This window comes from Myotis yumanensis, unplaced genomic scaffold (assembly GCF_028538775.1).
Source record: "Myotis yumanensis isolate MYYU_CA2020_CCGP unplaced genomic scaffold, mMyoYum1.0.hap1 SCAF_14, whole genome shotgun sequence".
NCBI classification, from domain to species: domain Eukaryota; kingdom Metazoa; phylum Chordata; class Mammalia; order Chiroptera; family Vespertilionidae; genus Myotis; species Myotis yumanensis.
In genome coordinates this window covers 7,036,693-7,060,056 of record NW_027223765.1, presented here as the reverse complement: position 1 = coordinate 7,060,056, position 23,364 = coordinate 7,036,693, and the positions used below count along the sequence as shown (strand labels likewise).

The window sequence follows — 23,364 nt, the reverse complement described above, 5'->3', positions numbered from 1 at the left end:
TACGTGAAATAAGCCAGTCAGAGAAAGACAAGTATCACATGATCTCACTCATATGTGGAATTTAATTAACAAAATAAACTGATGAACAGAGTGGATCCAGAGACATGGAATCATGGAACAGAGTGTGGAATCTAGGGGGGAAGGTGGGTGGGAGGTAATGAACCAAAGAACTTGTATGCATATACATATACAGTATACATAACCCATGTACACAGACAATAGAGTGGTGAAGGCCTTGAGCAAGGGTGGGGGGTTGGAGGGGGTCAATGGGGAGAAAAAGGAGGGATCTGAAATACTTTGAACAATAAAGAATTATTTAAAATTTTTAATTTTATTTATTTAAAATATATTTTATTAATTTTTTTACAGAGAAGAAAGGAGAGGGATAGAGAGTTAGAAAGATCAATGAGAGAGAAACATTGATCAGCTGCCTCCTGCACACCCCCTACTGGGGATGTGCCCGCAACCAAGGTACATGCCCTTGACCGGAATCGAACCTAGGACCTTTCAGTCTGCAGGCCGATGCTCTATCCACTGAGTCAAACCAGTTAGAGCTAATTTTTTTAAAAACTAAAAAAATCCCCCACACAGGATGTCTATACGTAGGTTCAACCTCTTACCACAGAGGTATTATCACACATGCATGCAGACTCTGAAAAGAAGAAGCTAGCAACTGAAACAAAGGCTGGAATTAAGGTATGTGTTAATCATCCTCGGAGAACAAGGATATAAACAGATAGGGACATGTTTATGTTCTTGGGAAGGAGGCTAAGGGGAGGATAATATTTCAAAGGTTTGCTATAAGTGGTAATTTTTTTTTAATCTTTGTATGTCCCAGCTTACACAAATCCTGCATGTCTTAGTGGCTGCCTATGGCTCTGGCTGAGGGAACTGTGTTTGTAAAATATATTTGGGGTGAATACTTAAATAAAATTAATATCTTTAAAGTTTTTTATTTTTAATATATTTTATTGATTTTTTACAGAGAGGAAAGGAGAGGGATAGTTAGAAACATCGATAAGAGAGAAACTTTGATCAGTTGCCTCCTGCATACCCCCTACTGGGGATGTGCCTGCAACCAAGGTACATGCCCTTGACTGGAATCGAATCTGGGACCCCTTAGTCCGCAGGCCAACGCATAATCCATTGAGCCAAACAGGCTAGGGCAAAATTAATATCTTTAAAAATGGCTATCTTGCTTGGAATTTCAAATTAGAGAAAGGTGGCATAGTGAATAGGGATTTCTGAGTGTTCAGCAATCAAATGCCTTGAAAGATAGTAAGCGTAGATTGAAACTACTTTGAATTAATATATCAATTTGAGAAAAAATTATTTTTTTCTAATGAATTTATTGGAGTTGCATTGGTCAATAAAATTATACAATCAAACCAGTTCTCGAACATCTCCCATCTCAAACAATTGGGTTCTTGACCAAGTTATTCATGGAGAACATATCTTGGTTATTGGAATAAATTTTAGTTCTCAACCTGACAACCTTTTCAGGCTGATACAGCAGCATGACAAAAAAAAAAAAAAAATCTCTCAGGTCACAAAGGAGAGAATACAATATGAGGTTACCTTAAATCTCACCTTGTTAACATCTCAGGATATGGTGCTGTGAATTTTTTCCCCCCTGTGGTTGCTATTGAAATAGACGATTAGCACAATTTTAAAATATAAAGAGGCTATCAAGAGTGCTGATTTCGCTACAGGTGTGAAAGTGTTCATGAAACAATGGTCACAGGCAATTGAACTGGTAGAAAAGTTATTGATTTGGATAAATGAAAGGAAGCAAACTAGTGACAGCATTTCAGAGGCAATGGTATGTGAAAAAGTGAAAATGCTGCATTTGACCTCCTGAAAGACACCCTTGGAATGAGTGCTGAAAGTGATTTGTTTAAGGCTCGTAGGGGATGGTTTGATAAATTAAGAAAAGAATTGTGTTTGCTTATAGATTAAACAGTACATTAAACATGTACTTTATACAAGAAAGGTGAAAACAATCATTTGGAGGTCTGGAACAAATTAATTCAATTTTAATTATTTCTAATGAGGAAAACTACAGTGGCTGTATCGGCCTGCATTCCCACCAACAGTGTATGAGGGTTCCCTTTTCTCCACATCCTGGCCAGCATTTGTGGATTCTTTAATCATAGCCATTCTCACAGGTGTGAGGCAATATCTCATTGTAGTTTTAATTTGCATCTCTCTGATGATTAGTGACATTGAGCATCTTTTCATATGTCTATTGGCAATCTGTACGTCCTCTTTGGAGAAGTGTCTGCTCAGGTCCTTTGCCCATTTTTTTAATTGGATTGTTTGTTTTTTTGGTGTTGAGTTGTTTTTTTATAAATTTTTGATATTAACCCCTTATCAATGCATCATTGGCAAATATGTTATCCCATTCAGTGGGTTGTTTTTTCATGTTGTTGATCATTTCCTTTGCTGTGCAAAAACTTTTTAGTTTGATATAGCCCCATTTGTTCATGGGTTTTTTTTTCTTTTGTTTCCCTTGCCCAAGGAGATATATCACACACAAAAAAATTGCTACAAAAAATTTGCAGAGAGAGGGGGGGTCTTTGGTATCTCATCCTTTTCTTATGAGGTCATCAGTTTAATCAGATCAGGGCGCCACTCATAGGACCTCTTTTAACCTTCATTACCTTTCTAAAGCCTTATCTCCGAATAACATCACATTGGGGATTAGGGCTTCAATATCTGACTTTCGGGGTGGACACACATCGGTCCATAACATTCTGCCCTCTAGCCTCACAAAATTCATGTCCTTCTCACATGCAAAATACATCCACTCCATTTCAACATCCTCCACAGTCTTAACCCATTCCAGCATCAAAAGCTTCATCTAGATATCATCTAAATCAGGTCTGTGTGAAACTGAGCTATGATTCATTTTGAATTCTTGAGAGAGGAGCGAGAACGTTTAGTCTGAAACAGGGCTTTAAGACTTCAATATATGAGTTGGGAGTTGGGGGGAGGGGGGGCCCATTCAGTCTGTACTTTTGAATTAAAATATTTTTAAAGTTGACTATCTCTTAGGTACCTCTGTGACCAGGTCCTCCTGCCTTGATGGATTATACACTCGAGCCCAACATGACAACAAGTGACTACTACTACCCTGATATCTTCTCAAGCCCCTGTGATGGGGAAGTTATCCAGAGAGAAAGCAAGTTGCTTCTTGCCATCTTGTACTGCCTCCTGTTTGTGTTCGGTCTTCTGGGAAACAGCGTGGTCATCCTGGTCCTTGTCATCTGCAAGAAGCTGAAGAGCATCACAGACATCTATCTCTTGAACCTGGCCCTGTCTGACCTGCTTTTTGTCTTCTCCTTCCCCTTTCAGACTCACTATCAGCTCGACCAGTGGGTGTTTGGGACTGTTATGTGCAAGGTAGTCTCTGGCTTTTATTACATTGGCTTCTTCAGCAGCATGTTCTTTATCACCCTCATGAGCGTGGACAGGTACCTGGCAATTGTCCATGCTGTGTATGCCATGAACGTGAGGACAGCCAGAATGGGCACAGCCCTGAGCCTGGGAGTCTGGCTGATCGCCGTCATGGCCACCAGCCCACTGCTAGTATTTTACCAAGTGGCCTCTGAAGATGGCGGCCTCCAGTGTTATTCGTCTTACAATCACCAGACTTTAAAGTGGAAGCTCTTCACCCACTTTGAAATAAATATCTTAGGCCTGCTGATCCCATTCACCATCCTAATGTTTTGCTACATCAGCATCCTGCACCAGCTAAAGAGTTGCCAGAACAAGAACAAGACCAAGGCCATCCAGTTGGTACTCATCGTGGTGATTGCATCTTTAGTCTTCTGGGTCCCATTCAATGTGGTCCTCTTCCTCACTTCCCTGCATGACCTGCACGTCTTGGATGGATGTGCCATGAACCAGCAGCTGATTTATGCCACCCATGTCACAGAAATCATTTCCTTCACCCACTGCTGCGTGAACCCTGTTATTTATGCTTTCGTGGGTGAGAAGTTCAAGAAACACCTCTCAGAAATATTTCAGAAAAGTTGCAACCACATCTTCCTCTTCTTGGGGAGGCCAATCGTCAAGGATATGGGGGAGAAACCATCCTCCTCCTACCAGCACTCCACCCGTTCCTCCAGCATAGACTACATTTTGTGAGGACAGTGCCTTAAAGTGGGTCTCTGCTTTCCCAGCCACTCCTCTTCCAAAGGACAAAAATGGTTTATACTGGGGTCTGAGTATCTTTTTAGTCTTAGAAATTTGGTTATAGACACAAGATATATTTCACATTAAACTTGTATTAGTAGGAATGTATTGAAGTTTTATATAGGAAACCCTTTCTCAAAAACACTTTCAAATGCTGTTATAATTCTGATTTCAATGTTTTTGCATACCAAATAAAAGTATTTTGTTTTGAGTGACTGAAGTTTCTGGGGTAAAATGACTGGGTTTGTATAGCAGGGATCCAAAGGAGGGTAAAATTAATCAGGGCGAATTTTATTTTGTTACTTTTTTTTTTAGCTGTGGAATTTTAGGCAACTTACTTTAAATGCTTCAGTTAGTTTCCTTACATGTAAAATACATACCTTTGATTTATGTGAAAGGATCATACAGGGTTACGAAGCTGTGTTCTGATGCCACCTACCTGCCACTCAGTAGCTGACAGTGACAAGAGTCACCTGAAGTAGAAGAACTGGAGCTTAGTTCTGTGTGCGTTTGGTTATATGTGTCATATGTTAAGAATATGTCAAGGGAAGACTGAAGAACTATTCCAGATTGAAGGAGACTAAAGAGACATGACCACTAACAAGTATATAATCCTAAATTGGATTCTAAATCCGGGGGGAAGTGCTGTGAAGAACCGTTTGGGTACAGTTGGTAAAATCTGAATTTGAACTATATATGCGATAACCTGTTGGGGTCCAGCCCCAACAGGTCCAGGGGTCCCCAAAGGTGTGGACGGAATCGGCGAAGAAGGAATGACACGGAGACAGCGTTCAGTTGATCAGCAGCCTGGTCAGGATCTCCAGCCAAGTTCTGGTCAGGATCTCCAGCCAGGTTCTGTGTCCATGTTCTCTTGCTAGGTTCTATCCAGGTTCTCCTGCCATGTTCTGTCTAGGTTCTCCAGCCAAGTTCTGTCTAGGATCTTTTGCCATGTTCTCTCCCTAGGTTCTCTCTCTAGGTTCTGTCTCTAGGTTCTCTCTCTAGGTTCTCTGTCTAGGTTCTGTCTCTTGTTGTCTTGTTACATCTGTATTTATACCAGTTGATTTTAATCCTATCAATTTCTTATCTCCATTCCAGGGAGTAAAGATTATGTAGCTTAAGCATGATTGTTTGTAGTTAAAGTGATTAACTACCCACCTGGCACTTAGTTAAGGGGTTTTAGTCCCTCCCTAACTTCAGGGAAAAATCCCTACCTGGGGAAACAACCTTTCTCGGAGAGGTGACCTTGGTTAAAACACACAGCGCCAAGAAGGGGAGCAAACATATCAAGAACAGTATGCCATATACGCCAGATCCCCTGAAACATATGCTGTGCAGATGCTTCTTCCCTGCAGCGACTGTGTCAAACAGCAAGGATGTACCGGCTCCCGGCAATAACCCAAGTATGAAAGTATCAGAAAAGATAAAACAGAGAAACACCGCCCTGACCGGTTTGGTTCAGTGGATAGAGCGGACTGAAAGGTCCCAGATTTAATTCCAGTCAAAGGCATGTACCTTGGTTGCGTACACATCCCCAATAGAGGGTGTGCAGGAGGCAGTTGATCGATGTTTCTAACTCTCTATCCCTCTCCCTTCCTTTCTATAAAAAAATAAAAATAATAAATTTAGCCGAAACCGGTTTGGCTCAGTGGATAGAGCGTTGGCCTTCGGACTGAAGGGTCCCGGGTTCGATTCCGGTCGGAGGGCATGTACCTGGGTTGCGGGCACATACCCCAGTGGGAGGTGTGCAGGAGGCGGTTGATCGATGTTTCTCTCTCATCGATGTTTCTGGCTTTCTATCTCTCTCCCTTCCTCTCTGTAAAAAATCAATAAAATATATTTAAAAAATAAAAAATAAGTTTAAAAAAACACATACAAAAAAAGAAACACTTATAACAGCAACAGGTGCAACAGTGAATGTTACCTGTTATTACTTACTAGGAAGTAAGCCCCATGAGGGCACCAATTTCATCTGTTTTATTCACTGCTGTATCCCCAGAGCCTGGAACAGCCCCCAAATCAAAATTCCTCCAGAAGTACCAACCATGCTCATGGTGGGGCAGAGAAACGGCGGGTCCTGCAGTTCCGATGTCTTCACCAGGTGGCAGTAAGGAGCGCGCCCTCACCTGCTCCAGGCCAGCCTCCGACCCCGGAAGTTAAATCCCCGGGCTCTTTCTAGTTCCTCCAGCCTTCTCCACCCCTGATACATTGAGCCTAATCCTCTCCAGCCCTGAAGCCTGGGCAGGATGTGCCGGAGGGCAGAGTCGCGGTGTCTGCCAAGCGAGTGAAAAGCTGCCCGTGGTTCCCGGGCGCAGGCTCGTACGCCAGCCCGGAGCCACGCGCGCAGCCCGGGACCCCGCAGGTCCCAACGCCGACAGGTGCAGACGGTAGCAAGCCCCCGCCTAGAAACGCGTCATCTCCTCCGGAGTCGCCAGGGCCGGGCCGGAGCTGCCGCCCACGGCCCCCCGAGCCCCGTGCACTCACAGACAGACCTCCTCCATGATTCAGAAGTCACGCCCGGCGCTGCTGCAACCTCAGGATGTGGGAGACAGGATGGAAACGCTTATGGTAAACTGCGGGGAAGGGAAGGCGGAGGGTCCCGGGCTGCCGGCTCAGGGAGGCTGCCAAGGCTCAGCGGCCCTTGTGGACCCTTTCCTGCGCCCGGGGTGCGTGCAGATTGGGGGACTTGGCGAGGAGGGAGGAGGGAGGAGAGGATGGCAGCTTGGGACACACGACCAAAGGTCGCGCCGGTGCAGTGAATGGTATCTGGGTAGAGATGGGCGGAATTGCCGGGGTCCGGGGGGCGGGACAGGTTGGGGGGGGGCGGGGAATGTGCACGTGAGGCCCCAAACGAGGTGCGAGCGCCACGGGTCGCCGCTGAGTTGGGTGCCTGGAGTGAGAGAGGGGGAGGAAGTGGGCAGTTATTTGGACCATCTCAAGGCCCAGGAATAGCGCCAAGCCGGAGACGTTGGCATCGCTGCGGGCGGAGGGAGGGGCACCTTCGGGCGGGGAGGAGGTGTGGTCGGCCGGCGCCGCGAGGCCACGCCCCCAGGCGTCCGGATTGGCTGCCGCGGTTGGGCCACCGAGTCCCTATTGGTGGTGACGGAGGCGGGGCTGCTGCGTCCAGCTCTGGCCTGGAGATTTATCGGATTTACAATTGAACTGCATTTAGGATTTCCTTGTTTACTTTTAAACATTTTCTTTTTTATTGATTTCAGAGAGGAAGGGAGAGGGAGAGGGAGAGGGAGAGAGAGAGAGAGAGAGAGAGAGAGAGAGAAACATCACGGATGAGAGAGAATCATCCATCTGCTGCCTCCTGCACGCCCCCTTCTGGGGATCTAGCCACAACCCGGCTTGTGCCCTGACCGGGAATAGAACCATGACCTCCTGGTTCATAGGTTGACGCTCAAGCACTGAACCATGCCGGCTGGGCTAGGATTTTTTTTTTTTTTTTTAAGGGATGTACAAATTGCTTGGGGAACTAGTTTGCTGACTATTTAAGTGCTACTATTTGTGTACCTGTGTAGTATTGTTTGGTTCTTTTTGCCCTACAAAACAAAGAAACTAGATTACTCATTTTATTTACCTTGAATAATTTTGGCTATTTAGGAAAAAATCAAATAGTTATCGGCTCTATATATATTTGTCAAATATTTATTGAGCCAATAATATGCCGCCCTAGCTGGTTTGGCTCAGTGGATAGAGCGTTGGCCTGCGGACTGAGGGGTCCCAGGTTCGATTCCAGCCAAGGGCACATGCCTGGGTTGCGGGCTCTATCCCCAGTGGGGGATGTGCAGGAGGCAGCCAATCAATGATTCTCTCTCATCATTGATGTTTCTATCTCTCTTTCCCTTTCCCTTCCTCTCTGAAATCAATAAAGATGTATTTAAAAAAAATAATTAAAAAAAAATATATGCCTAAGCACTGTGCTGTGAAAAAGATAGTTTATGTAATGGAGGAGGTTCTTTTTTTTTAATCCTCACCTGCTTTTTTATTGGTTTTATAGGACACATTTGTAACCTGTGAGAGGAAGAGAGAGAAACATTGATGTGAGAGTGAAACATCGATCGGTTGCCTCCTGCGTGCAACTCAACCAGGGATGGAACCCAAAACCTGGGTATGTGCCCTGACAGGGAATTGAACCCAAGATTTTTCATGTACCAATGACACTCCAACCGTCTGAGCCACACCAGCCAGGGCTGATTCATTCATTTTTGACAGTTGAGCACCTACAGTGTACCAGGCTCCATGCTAGAGGTACCCATGAGCTGTACAACCAGGACCGGTCCTGGACCCTCAGTCATAGGGAGATGGGCTCAGGTGTGGTGGAAGCACGGATGGGGGTTAGGTCTAAGCAGAGGCCCAGATTAATTAGACATGGGAGGAGCGCGGGCAGAGTTCTCACAGGTGAGAAGAAGGCAGAGAGTCCATTGTAACTGCAGAGTGTAAGAGGCAGGAGGCTGAGAGCACAGGCAACAAAGATAAGATGGGGCCTGTTGATTCGTGGAAGGTTCTGCAAACCAGCAGTTTGGACTTTATCCTGAGAGGAATAGAAACAAACAGTATTGTTTTTAAATTTTAATTCAAGTCTCTCCCTGAAGGTGTTTGCGCCTGGAAGCAGTGTGGTCAGATTTGCAGTTTTAAAAGATGACTGTTGCTGCAGGCCAGAGGGATCAAAGAGATGAGGTGAGAGAAGAGGTGGTGGCTGTCACCGAGGATGCTGAGGATGCCGGGGCCCTAAGCTGGGATGACAGCAGGTGAATTTGAGAGCTGTTAGGTCCACAGCAGTTCTCAACCTGTGGGTCTCGACCCCTTTGGCAGTCGAACAACCCTTTCACAGGGGTCGCCTAAGACCATCCTGCATATCAGATATTTACATTACGATTCATAACAGTAGCAACATTACAGTTATGAAGTAGCAGCGAAAATAATTTTATGGTTGGGTCACAACATGAGGAACTGTATTTAAAGGGCCAGAAGTTTGAGAACCACTGTGTTAGGAGGTAGGATGAGCAGGTGCAGAGGGACCGAGTCAGGGGAGCTGCCCAGGTTTCTGGCTGGGGCAGTGGGTCGGTAAATGGCATGGCATTCACTGGGATAGGGCAGCCAGGAGAAGGAGCAGGTTGGGGATGAGGGAGAGAGATGAGTTCAGGTTTGGAAATGTGCCTGTGGCACAGCTGAGTACGTGGATATGTGGGTCTGAAGCTCTGGAGGGAGTTGCAAGTGTGGACAGAGGGCTGGAGATGGAGCCATGGGAGTGGACTCTTGTCAGGGAAAGAAGAGGAGCATTTCCACCCAAAAAAGAGGCCAGAGAAGTGGGAGGCAATCCCTGAAGCCAGGAGAGAGCATCTCAAGACGAAGCCAGCAGTGGTCAACAATGGAGCCAAGTGCCCACTTCAGGCTGGGAGTGTGGTGAAAAGAGCCTGAACTTTGAGTCCCGGCCCATAGCTTCAAACGCTGGGACTTAGGACACATTTGTAACCTGTGTGAGCTCTAGTTTCATTGGCCAAATGGGTTTAAACACCTAGCTCTTAAGTTTTTTGAGATTTTTGAGGTGGTGGGTTGCCGGAGTCCATTCATTGTCTTCACTAGCTGAGTTTAGACAGAGACCCCCAAAAGCTAGTAACCTTTGAAGTCCTAGCAAAGGTCAGAACTGCACCACCCAGTTAATCTAGGAACCACCCAGTTAATTTAGGTAATAACAGCTGAAGCATCCCCACCTTAGTTCCCTTAATTCCTTAGATACTTGTATAAATCCTTGTTGATTATTGTTAATCAGATATTCTGCCTATTTCTGGAAATTGTCTACCAATGAGCTAATCCATGTGTCATTCAAACCTCCTTACCCTAAGGCTACCCCAGACAAACCTCCTTACCCTAAGGCTACTCCAGAAAAACCTCCTTACCCTAGGGCTACCCAAGACCGAAATAAAAGCTTGGAGCGGCCTGAGCATCCGTGGAAGTTCTTCGGGACTTGCCCGCCTGGTCCCCCAATATTGCAAAATTATCTCGTGTCTTTTTCTTTCACTTGTGTGCGGCTCCTCTTTCAGATACCGAACCCTACTCCACGCAGAACGTGGAGGGAGTGTTACTCGACATTTGGCGCCCGAACAGGTTGTCCCCTGGGGAAACAACCTTTCTCGGAGAGGTGACCTTGGTTAAAACACATGGCGCTAAAGGGAGCAAACATATTAAGAACAGTATACTATATATGCCAGGTCCATTGAAACATATGCTGTGTAGATGTTTCTTTCCTGCAGCGACTGTGTCAAGCAGCAAGGATGGACCGGCTCCCGGCAGTGGGTGTAGGTGCCTTGCCCAGGGCTGCTCTGGGAGCACGGTGGAGGGTGGGTTGACACAGTTAGGGCTGGAGAATGCCCAGGAGGCCACCAGGATGGATCGGTGGGGGCAGACTCTGGGTGAGGGGTCATCAGCAGGGCTTGGTCATGAAGCAGTAGATAGACTGAGGAGTCTTATAAATTTCCCATGGGATAAGTCGTTGTGGATTGGAGAGGAGGCAAGTGTGTGGAGAACTGTTGGCTGAGTTTTCATGTTGGAATGTTGAGTTTGAGATGCCTGTGTGCCAATGGGAGGTGGAGGGGGCGTGGGAATATCGGTGTCTGGACTGAGGCTCCTGGGCTGGAGGTGTGGGTGTGGGCGTGGGCGTGGGTGTGGGCAGGGTGAGGTTGCCCTAAGAGGCTGCAGCTGGAAGAGATAAGAGGAACAGCAACATCTGCAGGCAGGCCGAGGGAAAGGAGATACAGCAGGGCAGCTGGAAGAAGAGAGAGAATCCCAAACTGAGAGGGGAGGCCATCAGCCATCTCAGATGCACCAGAGAAGCCACGTAAGAAACAGATAAAGACGGGAATGGGGTCCGGGGTTGCAGTGGGTCCTTGGCAAGCTCACAGGGCAGCTTAGTGGAGAAGCCTTGGCTGGATGGCAGGGGATGGTGGGGGCCTGAGGGGTGAAGAGGGAGAGGAGATGACTGGCCGTGGAGCTGGGGAGCTGGGGGGCTTGTGAGCTTGTTTCCAGGCAACGGAGAGGATGCCTCTGGGTCGGAGAGGCCGAGTGCAGGGAAGAACGCTCATTGGTGCTGTGAAGCCTCGGACGAGGCTGAGAAACACAACACTTAAGGGGATGAATATGTGTTAGCAGAAGGAGCAGGACCCGCTCCTTGGGGGAGGGGCTTTGTGACACAGACCTGTAGTGCTACACATTTTGCTCCGTTTCACTGTTGTCTTACCAATTCTTTTTTTAAAAATATTTGTTCTATTGATTTCAGAGAGGAAGAGGGGGAGAGAGAGAAACATCAGTGATGAGAGAGAACTGTTGATCGGCTGCCTCCTGCACACCCCACACTGGGGATCAAGCCCACAACCCAGGCATGTGCCCTGACTGGGAATCAACCACTGAGCCACTGGCAGGGTTGTCTTGCCAATTCTACCATCCTTTGATACTTTTACAAGCTGCCTGAACGTGGTTATAAACTCCACTACTTACTGTCTGAACTTATCTAATCCTTTCTCCAACAATCTTTTAAGTAATTCCAGTTATAACTTTCGACTTGATCGTTTGGTGGAATGTGGAATGATTTCTCTTCTCTGGAAAGCAAATATCACAGATCATAATCATTTTGGTTACATGATGTGCATAAAGGCAACTTTATATTAATCTTAATGGTGTTTTAGGACCATGTATGCCATTTATTTAAAAATAACAAGGAGGCCCTAGCTGGTTTGGCTCAGTGGATAGAGCATAGGCCTGCAGACTGAGGGGTCCCAGATTCGATTCCAGTCAGACACATGTCCAGGTTGCGGGCTCGTTCCCCAGTAGGGGGCGTGCAGGAGACAGTCGATCAGTGATTCTCATCATTGATGTTTCTATTCTCTCCCTCTCCCTTCCCCTCTGAAATCAATAAAAATATACTAAAAAATAAATAAATAACGAGTCGGAGAAGACCGTTTTGAATGGAGCTTGCCAAGTAATTCTTTGGAGAAGGCTTTCTTTCTTGACTGGATTTTTATTTTTCACAGTATTTTTTAATTGTTTATCTATCAAGAGCTATTCCTTAGCTCAGATATTCATGTTCCATAGTTCAGGGACTCAGGTCAGTGACAAACTTCCGTGGAACACAACCCAGAGAGATTCTTGGCATTCCAGAGGCAATTTGCACTCTGAAAGATGTCAGCCTTCCTCATCTCCTCAAAATCTTTCCTGGGATCGTAATTGCTGTAGAAATCTGCATATGTCTTCTTTCTTGGTCCAGCCACAGCACACTTACAGCAAGCTGCAACCCCGGGGATGCAGTGATCGCTCCAACAATATGAATCGCAGACGTGTGGCCAGAAGGCTGCGCAGCTGAGGTCTTGTCAAAGCACTGGAAGGCCTGCTCGTCCTACTCATCTTAACACCAGCAGCGTCCTTCCTGATGGGGAAATGGGGGGCCCCCGATTGGATTTGTGCAAGTGACTTTTCACAGCCCCGTGTGACTGCGGCTGGATCCTGGGGCAGGCTGTGAGGGCTCTGCAGCTTGCCTGGGGGAGGACATTTAGTTTTTGATGGGTTGCTGCCCTTCCGGGTGGTGCCTCTGGATTCATCGGTGTGTGTGACAGTCCTGGCTTAGAGGAGAGCCAGCAAAACCAGCACAGGCCACTGGTCTACCGCATCCTCAGCCAGCTGCGTAGGTCTCAGAGAGATGGGTAGGTGTCAGGAAAGGGGAAGGTTTTAAATGAAGGAAACCCATAGGTTTCACAGGAAGTGGCGCCTATGGTCTTACACTGTGGCCGAGCTTAAGGTTTCATTTCCTTTGTCTTGTTCCTATAAACATCTGCAGGCCCTGCGGCCGGGTGGCCTGGAAACCAGCCGTTCAGAGTCCAAACACTGGACTCTGTGTTCAGTCGGTTTTGCTTTTGTGAAGATAAGGAGATGGGCAATCATTTTTATTGTGGGGACACAGATGAAATAGACATGTCGCCCAGTAGGAGCCAAGTTATCAATATGGAGACCAGAGAGCTCCCCTGCCGTGTACTATGCTCTCAACAACCTTGCAGCACCCCCCCACACACCCTCCCCTTCACTACTGCCTGTGCTTTTTCCTTCTCCCGAGCATGAAGCCAGTAGAGGGCGCCACCAGGTGGTTTCTAGGAGATGCTTCCACGGGTGAGGCCGCCTCCGCTGACAGCGTTCTCTTGCCCTGCAGTTGCACCCGGTGATCAAGGCTTTCCTGTGCGGCTCCATCAGTGGCACCTGCTCTACCCTCCTTTTCCAGCCCCTGGATCTCCTCAAAACACGCCTGCAGACGCTCCAGCCCTCGGCCCATGGGTAAGGCCTGCTGCCCCCCTTTTCCCTGAGGAACTGGTCTCAGAACCTCTCTCTGGCCCAGGAGCACCTGTACCCTGTGAAGTCCACCTCCACTCTGTTGGCTGCTGGCTGTTGGAAGCAGGCCAGGCCCTACCTTCATGGGTTTTGTGTATATTCTTCTCTGTGAATATTTTTTTACATTAATTAGTGTAATTGATGTAATTTAATATTGATTGAACGGGGTCCTGCCCTGAGCAGCTTCCTGGATCTGCCTGGGTGACATTTGCCTGTTATTGTGCTAGCCCATCGTGTCCCTGTGCTGCAAGTATGAAGTGTCTTTCTTGCTTTCCCCGCATTGGGTTCAGCACCGTGGGCAGTGTACTAAATATGTATGAACTGGAAGGATATAAATCAGGTTATTCCATTGTTTGTAGGATGACTGGACAGATAAACATGTAAGTGTCAAATCATGACACTTAAGAACTCCGAGATTCCAAGACGCACTGTAGATTCTAAGTAACCTGAAGGGTCCACGCAGAGGAGTCTTGGAGCAAGGAGTTCCCCATGCGGATGTGGTCTGTGACTTTCCCTCCCTGTTGTCTGTCCCCAGATCCAGGCGCGTCGGGATGCTCACTCTGCTCCTGCAGGTGGTCCGCACCGAGAGTCTCCTGGGCCTGTGGAAAGGGATGTCCCCTGTAAGCTGCCTTTTGAACCTTCTCTTGTACCCTCTCCTTCATAACCATTTCTCATCTACCCCACGTATCCTCCTTTAAGCAAATGGGAGAGGTGGGAGTGGTGGGAGGACCTGCGTGGTCTTCCTGCCTGTCTCGCTGTTGCTCCCTTTCTGTGTGAGGGCTGGGAGACATGCACCTGTACACTAACAAGGTCTAGTGCACCTGTACACTAACAAGGTCTAGTGCACCTGTACACTAACAAGGTCTAGTGCACCTGTACACTAACAAGGTCTAGTGCGCCTGTACACTAACAAGGTCTAGTGCGCCTGTACTCTAACAAGGTCTAGTGCGCCTGTACACTAACAAGGTCTAGTGCACCTGTACTGTAACAAGGTCTAGTGCACCTGTACACTAACAAGGCCTAGTGCGCCTGTACACTAACAAGGCCTAGTGCGCCTGTACACTAACAAGGCCTAGTGCGCCTGTACACTAACAAGGTCTAGTGCGCCTGTACACTAACAAGGTCTAGTGCGCCTGTACACTAACAAGGCCTAGTGCGCCTGTACACTAACAAGGCCTAGTGCGCCTGTACACTAACAAGGTCTAGTGCGCCTGTACACTAACAAGGTCTAGTGCGCCTGTACACTAACAAGGTCTAGTGCGCCTGTACACTAACAAGGTCTAGTGCGCCTGTACACTAACAAGGTCTAGTGCGCCTGTACTCTAACAAGGTCTAGTGCGCCTGTACTCTAACAAGGTCTAGTGCGCCTGTACTCTAACAAGGTCTAGTGTGCCTGTACTCTAACAAGGTCTAGTGTGCCTGTACTCTAACAAGGTCTAATGTGCCTGTACTCTAACAAGCTAGTGCAGCTTCTACCTCACTTCCCTCCTCGGGTGGAGGGCAACTCTGAGGCATGTCCTCCACCTATGCCAGAGTTCCCCAAAGGGATTCTGTTGTCCATGGGAGTAACTGATTAGATAACACTCCCTCTGTTGACCATCTTCCCTCTCTTCTGTTGGTGTTCCCTCCACACCTTAAACCAACTGCTTGCATGCAGATCCTGGGTCCTTTGGGGAAACCCAGCTAAGACAGTATCTGATAGTGCCTGTCTTTGATTTCTTTCCTCCTCCAACTCTTACCACTCCCACCCCCCTTCCCTGCAGTCCATTGTGAGGTGTGTCCCTGGTGTTGGAATCTACTTCGGGACTCTCTACTCTCTGAAGCAATACTTCCTGCGAGGCCATCCCCCCACTGCCATGGAGTCCGTCATGCTGGGGGTGGGCTCTCGCTCGGTCGCAGGGGTCTGCATGTCGCCTATCACTGTGGTCAAGACGCGTTACGAGGTGAGTTTGACCGCTTTAGGCCCTCGGGGTGGGTAAACAGAGGCCTGAAGCTCCTTGAGTCCAGTGGCCACTGATGTCACCTCCCAGAGAACCCATTGAGTATCCAGGCCAAGCCATGTGTGAGCCAGGGCCCCAGTGCCCTGGTAAGGCCACCCACCCTGCAATAGGCTTGCTTCAGTGCTCGCACCCAGGGCCACTGTGCGAGCCCCTGTTCTGTGCTTCCTTTGCAGAGCGGGAAGTACGGCTATGAGAGCATCTATGCAGCCCTGCGGAGCATCTACCGCAGCGAGGGCCACCGGGGCCTCTTCAGTGGCCTGACGGCGACACTCCTGCGTGATGCCCCCTTTTCTGGAATCTACCTAATGTTTTACAACCAGACCAAAGCCATCGTGCCCCATGGTACGGGTAAAGGAAGGTGTGGTGGGGAAAGGTCTCCCGCGTTCTCACCACTTTCTCTGCGACTGTGAAACTGTTCATTGCTCTTAGCAGCTCCAGATCCTCAGCAGAGTTTTAAGAACTGAGCCAGGGCCAGGCGCTGGGGTGCAGTGGGCAGCACAGACGTGGCCTCTGCTCTTTCACATGCAGCCTTTGGAAAGGGATGTACTGTAATTCTTGGCGGGGGATGGGGCAGAACAGAGCACTTCTCCATAGGCCCTTAAGAATACTTCCTAAATTTGCCTGATTCTAAGATTGCAAGAGGACCACGTAAGTGATATTGTGTCCCAAGTACCTTAATATCAGGAAGTTCATGACATTAGTTTGACACATTGTGGGTGATGTTAACTTTTTATCATATGGATAAGGTAGCATCTCCATTCAAAACTCTATTATTATTATTATTATTTTGTAATTTGTATCTCTGTGGGGAGATACTTTGAAACTACATAAATCCATATAAAACTTCCCGTTCCCTTCATCCCTATGTTTGAGCATTAGTCATTGGTTCTTGTTGAATCAATTATGATGATTGTAAAAAGGTGAATTTTCACTCCATCAACACTTACTAGTTATACCTTTAAATTTTTTAATTCTTAACTTTGTTTGAATCCAGGACCTTCTGGCTATGGGGAAATATTAGTGAGCAACTTGGCATTGATACTTATAAGATGAATGAGATTTATTTACAACTGCATGTTCCCTCTGTCCTATTTCAGACCAGTTGGATGCAACCCTTATTCCCGTTGTAAATTTCAGCTGTGGGATATTTGCTGGCGTTCTGGCCTCACTGGTGACTCAGCCTGCAGATGTTATCAAAACTCATATGCAGCTCTCCCCAGTGAAATTTCGGTGGATTGGCCAGGCAGTGACAATCATCTTCAAAGTAAGGCTGTACAATCAATATTTGTTCCTATTGTGCTTAAGGCACTCTCTCTAGAGTAGCAGTAGCCCTTATCCTTTAGCCAGTAGAATCACCTGGGGAGCTTTTAAAAATCCCCACAACCTGGGCTGATTACAGCAGAATTTCTGGGGGGGTGAAACCCAGGTATCAGAATTTTAAGTTCCCCAGTGGTTCCAATATGTTGCCAAGATTGAGAGCCACTGCTGAAAACCTGTGGTCAATGGTTTGTTTGTTTGTTTTTCCAGGGGCCCTATATTAGGACAACCTGTGATATTTGTTAAGCATGTAGATCAGGGGTCCTCAAACTTTTTAAACAGGGGGCCAGTTCACTGTCCCTCAGACCGTTGGAGGGCCGGACTATAGTTTAAAAAAAAAAAACTATGAACAAATTCCTATGCACACTGCACATATCTTATTTTGAAGTAAAAAAACAAAACGGGAACAAATACAATATTTGTATTTGCATGTGGCCCGCGGGCCGTAGTTTGAGGACCCTGATGTAGATTGTAGGGTTCTACCCCAGACCTATTGAATCAGGTGATCTGGGGGGACTTGTCAAGGACCCAGGAGGAAATATAGTCAGAAAAAAACCCACAAGCATTTTGTTTCTCACATTTGCTCTTAAACAAATGGTGTTACTGAAGATAACAAGCACAGTAGACATAAATGCTTTGCAGGACTATCTAGAGCCACTGAGTTGGCCCTTGGGAAACATGTACTGTTATCACCCACCAGATACTCTTGTTTGCGGTAAATTTATCAGCTGTATCTTTAGATTTTTCTGTACTTCTCAACTTCTCTATGCAGCAGAGGAAACCTGAGCATATGCATCAAGTTCCACCCTAGATAAAAGCAGATATTTCTGAATCTGATCTTATCTTTACACTGCTTAGGTTGCCTGCTAACTTCTTCTCTATACCTAAAGTCACATAGTCTGAAAAAAAAAAAATATATATATATATATATATATATACTTATTGTTGATAGTATTACAGATATCTCCCATTTTCCCTGCTCCCCCCCCCCCCAGCCCCTACCTGAAATATATTCTTCAGTATATGAGAAAATGGCAGGAATGATAACAACAGGAATGAACAAATCAATTTAGATTATGGGGGATGAAAAAGAGGTGTTTTGTCTTTAATTCTTATATAGAGCCATCAAGAATATACATTGACCCTAACCGGTTTGGCTCAGTGGATAGAGCGTTGGCCTGAGGACTGAAGGGTCCCGGGTTCGATTCCAGTCAAGGACATGTACCTTGGTTGCGGGCACATCCCCAGTAGGGGGTGTGCAGGAGGCAGCTGATCGTTGTTTCTCTCTCATCAATGTTTCTAACTCTCTATCCCTCTCCCTTCCTCTCTGTAAAAAAAATCAATAAAATATATTTAAAAAAAAAGAATATACATTGAGTTACCCCTCTCCCCGTCCCCCCTTCCTATAAAGCTCCCTCTAGGCAGAGAAATTGCCAAAAAGGCACCTGTTCCTTTCGCCTGGAGCCAGGGCCCAGGGCTGGGTGAGCAGACCTTGGTCTGGATTTCTGCTGCCACTGGGATCTAGTGCTTCTGTGCACTGCACAAGCTCTACACCTGTACAGCTAAGGAATGAATCCCCCCGGGAGGGAGTAAACCTAGAAAGAAACTTTAGCAAAGTAAGAAAGAAAAAAAAAAAATTATTACAATGTTACTTTTGGTAATTGCATGGATATTAATTTCAGGAGGAAATTTTCAGCTTAGAGAACTCAAACCCTTGCCCAATGAAAGAAACACAATAGTAAAATGTACAGAAGCTCCTTTGGAGGAAGGGACAATACTAAACATGTCATGAATTTAACGACACCAAAGTGCTTGTCCTACAAAAGGTTGCCCACTCCATTTCTTGGCCCTCTCATTGGAAAGAATGGCCTCCCTGGGACTTAGCACAAGGTGAGACTATTTCTACAGCAAATGTTGAAGCCTGGGTTTTTGGAGTCCAAGTGGATGGGACTTCCAAATTCTGCCCCTAGTGCAGGGTGGCTGACCATCCTCTAGAAATATAGCCTCCTTTCAGGGTGAAAAACATTTTTTTTAAAGTTCATTGTCTTCTTGAGCTCACTAGTCATAGTTTGGACATTATTTATAAAAGTCTTCAGACTCAAAAATGGGGTACAGAGAGACCTCACTCTGTGGCGGGTATATAATTATATTGCTACTTAACAGAGTTTTGACATTCCTTTCCCTCCTAGGACTATGGGCTGCGTGGCTTCTTCCAAGGCGGTGTCCCCCGGGCCCTCCGCAGGACTCTGATGGCAGCCATGGCATGGACAGTCTACGAAGAGATGATGGCCAAGATGGGCCTGAAGTCCTGACCCGGGGGCACTGGGAAGAGATGGGATCTGTTGCCCTGCCTGGTTTCTGCCAAGAGCTGCTTCATCGCTAACCTGGCCTGAGATGAAGTCCTATGGGGAAAGCCAGGCAGATATGTCACCTTGTTACCCAGTTCACGTAGAGAATAGGTGGGCCTGACTCAAGCTTTCAGAATCTCCGCGAAGAGGAGCCACTGAGACACACAGCACACAGGGGAGTTTGGAGAAGGGCTTGCACATCCTGCAAACCTGAAAGCATTTCCAGGGAGAGAGCTCTGTCGGGGGTCTCCGCGTCAGCCACCCACCTATACCACAGTGCCTCTTTGGGTCTGTTCTTTGCAAGGAATTGCAAAGCCAGAGAAGCTGTGGGCCACCTGCCATGACTGAGGAACTCCAGCAGGGGGGCTGGTTCTGCAGAAAGAGGAGTCCCTGTCACCAGGCCGGAGATGATGTTGGGATGAGGAAGAAAAGGTGTCATGATGACTTAATTAGTTCATTAACCTGGCAGAGGCTCTGCAGAAGGGGGACAGTGGCCTCCTAGCCTCTGTGTCCAAATAAAGGTTTTTTATTTTGTCCCAGCACTGTTTCAACTCTGAGTTCTGGCATTTTCTGCAGCTGAAGTCCAGATAAAGAAAATGAAGCACTTTATCATTGAAAACTGCTTGGAAAACCTAAATAGTGTCCTCACTCTGTTTTAAGACCTAGATAGGTCCAAAAATTTAGGACCTAAAATTGTAAACAGCGTTATGTTACTTGTTATCAGTTTGTCCATTACAAATACACAATTCAGTGATTTTTAGTAACTTTACTGCATTCATCACCATAAATCAATTTTAGAACACATTTATCCCTCCCTAAGATCTCTCATAGTTAACCCTCGTTCTGGGCCCCAACCCCAGGCAGCCACTGGTCTGCTTTCTGTCTTAAATTTGCCTTTTCTCTATATCTCATGTCAATGGAGCCATACAATATGTAGGCTCTTGTGTGTCTGGCTTCTTTCACTTTGCATAATGTGTTTAAGGTTCATCTATGATGTGGCATATCCAACACTTTATCCTTTTTTAATGGCAGAATACTATTGTATTGTATGCCTAGACCCTATGTTATTTATCCATCAGTGAACTAATATTTTGTTTCCACTTTGGGGTTCTTATGAATGATGCCACTATGAACATTCATGTACACGTGAGTATGGATGTATATTTTCGTTTCCCTTGCATATACAGGGATGGCCAAAAATAGATTTGCATAATGCAAATCCTATATAATAAAGTTGTAATATGCAAATGGTTACACTGTGAAGCGTAGCAACCAATTGCGTAATGACTGGATCACGGATCAGCAGGAAGGTAGGGCAGAGAGCTAAAAGCACATGGTGGAGAGCTACGGGCAGGGGCAGATGAAGCTATTGGAGGGGCTGAGGGGGTGGAGGGAGGGAGCTACAGGAGGGTGGGACAGCGGGCAGAGAGCTACTGGAGCTACTGGCACATGGATTCGTGCCCAGGGCTACTAGTAATATAATCTATACTAATAATAGACAAATATGTAAATTGACTGTCCATGATGCCCACAGCCAATCAGTGAGTATGCAAATTAAGCCAACAAAGATGGCGGGCCTGTGGGCAGCGTGCATGCCATGGTGACAACACAGGTGGTCCTGCATCGCCCCAGCCGCTCTGGGCCTCTGGGCAGCGTGGGAAGGCAGAAAGGCAGCTTCTGGCCAGAGCGAAGGCAGAAAGGTGGCTCTGGGCCAGAGCGATGTGGTGCTGGCAGCCAGGGGAAGGAAGGCCCATTCTTGCACGAATCTTCGTTCATTGGGCCTTTAGTAATAATAATATAAGAATAAACTTTCCTGTACTCACAACTATAGACCTACTTTTGCCCACCCCTGTAGGTCTAGGAGTGTAATTTGCTGGATCACGTGTCAACTATAACCAGTGGAGAAACTACCAGACTGTTCTCCAAAGTGGCTGCACCATTTTACATCACCAGCAACAGTGTATGAGGTTTCCAATTTCCCCACATTTTCCTCAACACGTGATATTTATTGTCTGTTATTTATTATAGCCATCCAAGTTTTTCTATCAACTTTCAAGCTTAGGAAAGGGCTGTTACTTTAAGCACCAGAAAGGGGAAGTTTGGTCTCCTGGCCTGTGATCCAGGTTGAAAGCCTGGCTCTCCACTTACTAGACACACTTAAAATTGTGTAGAAAATGGAGGTAGTAACATTTCCTAACCCTAGGGTGGTGGTGAGGGTTAAATGAGCAGTTTGTATTAGTTTCCTAGGGCTGCCACAATAAATTGGCACAAACGGTGGCTTCTAAACAGTAATTGATTCTCACAGTCCTGGATCCTACAGCATGAAATCAAGGTGTCAGCAGGGCCATACTCTGAAGGCTCTATCCTTGCCTCCCCCAGCTTCTGGTGGCTACTGGCAATTCTTGGCACTCACCACTCCAATCTCTGCCTGTGTGCCTCTAAGTGTCCAAATTCCCATCTTCTCTCTCTTTCTTTTTAATCCTCACCCGAGGATATTTTTCCATTGATTAGAGAGAGTGGAAGAGAGAAGGAAAGACAGAAATATTGATGGGAGAGAAATGCATCGATTGATTGCCTCTTGCACCAACCCCGACCAGGGCCTGGGCCGGGGAGGAGCCTGCAACCAAGATATGTGCCCTTGGCTGGAATCGAACCTGGCACCCTTTGGTCCACAGGCCGACGCTCTATCCACTGAGCCAAACCGGCTAGGGCTCCATCTTCTCTTAAAGACGCCAACCACTGGATTAAGGCCCATCTGCTCCAGAATGACCCCATCTTAACTTGATGACATCTGCAAAGGCCCTGTTTCCAAATACGCTTGCATAAGAACTGGGGCTTAGGACTCCAACATCTTTGGGGGGGAAACAAATCAACCCATAACATATTAAGCTCAATGATTTATAAGTTTATACTTTAGGTTAAAATGCCCTATTTTTATTTTATTATTATTTAAAAAATATCTTTATTGATTTCAGAGAGGAAGGGAGAGGGGGAGAGAGAGAGAGAAACATCAATGATGAGAATCACCAATCGGCTGCCTCCTGCACACCCACCACTGGGGATTGAGCCCGCAACCCAGGCATGTTCCCTTGACCAGAATCGAACCCAGGACCCTTCAGTCCATAGGCCGACACTCTATCCACTGAGCCAAACCGGATGGGGCTATTTTTATTTTTTAATCACATGGGAAGGAGTATAGGAGAGAACAGAGTAGGATACTAACCTCATAGTGGCACCTGAGTCCCTAGTGCTTGGTGTCAGGTGAGGCCTTGTGCTGGGGAAAGCAGGGGAGCACTTAGGACAGGAAATGGTGTGTTGGGACAGGAATGAGACAGGTTAACACAAACACAGAGGAGTGGCAGTCTCCTAAGGACTCAGCGGTGGCATTCAGGTCCTTTCTCAGGGCCTCTCAGTCTCCTTTGATTCTCATGTTGGGCCTCTGGCTCCTAAAGTCAGTGAGGCCCCTGGGAGGGGAGGGGCAGAGATGAGGCCTAGCGGCGTGGGCTTCATCCCAGCGCAGATTTGCCTACCTTACACTTGGCTGGTGAATTTCAGCCACCAGAGACCCCATTCCATGCTCTTCATTTGTTCTTTTTGGGTCAAAGAATCAAAAGATTGGAGAAATAGTCTAATTGTCTCTAAACCTGGGGTAAAACTGAAACTTGTCTTTGTGGACCTTGATTCCAGAGGCAAGTGACCCTGGGGTTTGCATATCCCAGGCCCCAAGAGTTTGTTTTTTCCTGTTCTGCAGTCTCCCAAGGATATTAAATTTCAGAAAGGAAGTGACTCTGTAAACATAGCTCACTGTCCCCCTCCCCCCCTTTTTAAAATTGATTCATTTCTTGGCTGCCTCAGACAAATTACTTAGAGGCAGGGCTTCATGGGAGGAGAGAGAGAGAGAGAGAGAGAGAGAGAGAGAGAGAGAGAGAGAGAGAGAGAGAGAGAGAAACCTGGTAAGGCAGAGCTAAAAGAGGACAGATGCCAAGCTTTCAAGCTGCCATTATACTCAGTTTCCGCATATATACTGGGAAATATTCCAAAAATCACAGGAGTGGAGCAAATGGGGCATGGCCTTTCATTCACATCACCCAGGTGGAACAATTATCAGGATTTGCCACTCTTGTGTG

The 23,364-nt window shown here is 46.7% G+C and overlaps 2 protein-coding genes across 7 annotated transcripts; both read left to right on the top strand.

The window, feature by feature from the left end:
• Positions 1-650: 650 nt before the first annotated feature.
• CCR8 (C-C motif chemokine receptor 8) lies at positions 651-4,152 on the top strand. The gene is made up of 2 exons (XM_070391103.1): positions 651-696; positions 3,058-4,152. Exon 2 carries the CDS (start codon positions 3,088-3,090, stop codon positions 4,150-4,152), a length of 1,065 nt encoding a protein of 354 aa, XP_070247204.1. The 5' UTR covers positions 651-696; positions 3,058-3,087.
• A 2,238-nt stretch (positions 4,153-6,390) lies between these two features.
• Positions 6,391-19,776, top strand: SLC25A38 (solute carrier family 25 member 38). Of its 6 annotated transcripts, none has more exons than XM_070391562.1 (8): positions 6,391-6,765; positions 8,799-8,883; positions 13,397-13,518; positions 14,108-14,192; positions 15,336-15,515; positions 15,746-15,914; positions 16,670-16,836; positions 19,079-19,286. In XM_070391562.1, the coding sequence occupies exons 2-8, from the start codon at positions 8,845-8,847 to the stop codon at positions 19,199-19,201; spliced, it is 885 nt and encodes a 294-aa protein (XP_070247663.1). In that variant the 5' UTR covers positions 6,391-6,765; positions 8,799-8,844; the 3' UTR covers positions 19,202-19,286. The 6 variants fall into 6 exon arrangements, with proteins under 6 accessions (XP_070247663.1, XP_070247662.1, XP_070247666.1 ...); XM_070391563.1 differs by lacking the exon at positions 6,391-6,765 and adding an exon at positions 8,300-8,314; XM_070391561.1 differs by lacking the exon at positions 8,799-8,883.
• The last annotated feature ends 3,588 nt before the right edge of the window (positions 19,777-23,364 follow it).

Coding starts and splice junctions, on each gene's coding strand:
- CCR8 (XM_070391103.1), top strand. CDS start 3,088: ATGGATTATACACTCGAGCCCAACATGACAACAAGTGACTACTACTAC.
- SLC25A38 (XM_070391561.1), top strand. CDS start 6,697: ATGATTCAGAAGTCACGCCCGGCGCTGCTGCAACCTCAGGATGTGGGA. Junction 15,516..15,745: donor TGGTCAAGACGCGTTACGAG/GTGAGTTTGACC, acceptor CTTCCTTTGCAG/AGCGGGAAGTACGGCTATGA. Junction 16,837..19,078: donor CAGTGACAATCATCTTCAAA/GTAAGGCTGTAC, acceptor TTTCCCTCCTAG/GACTATGGGCTGCGTGGCTT.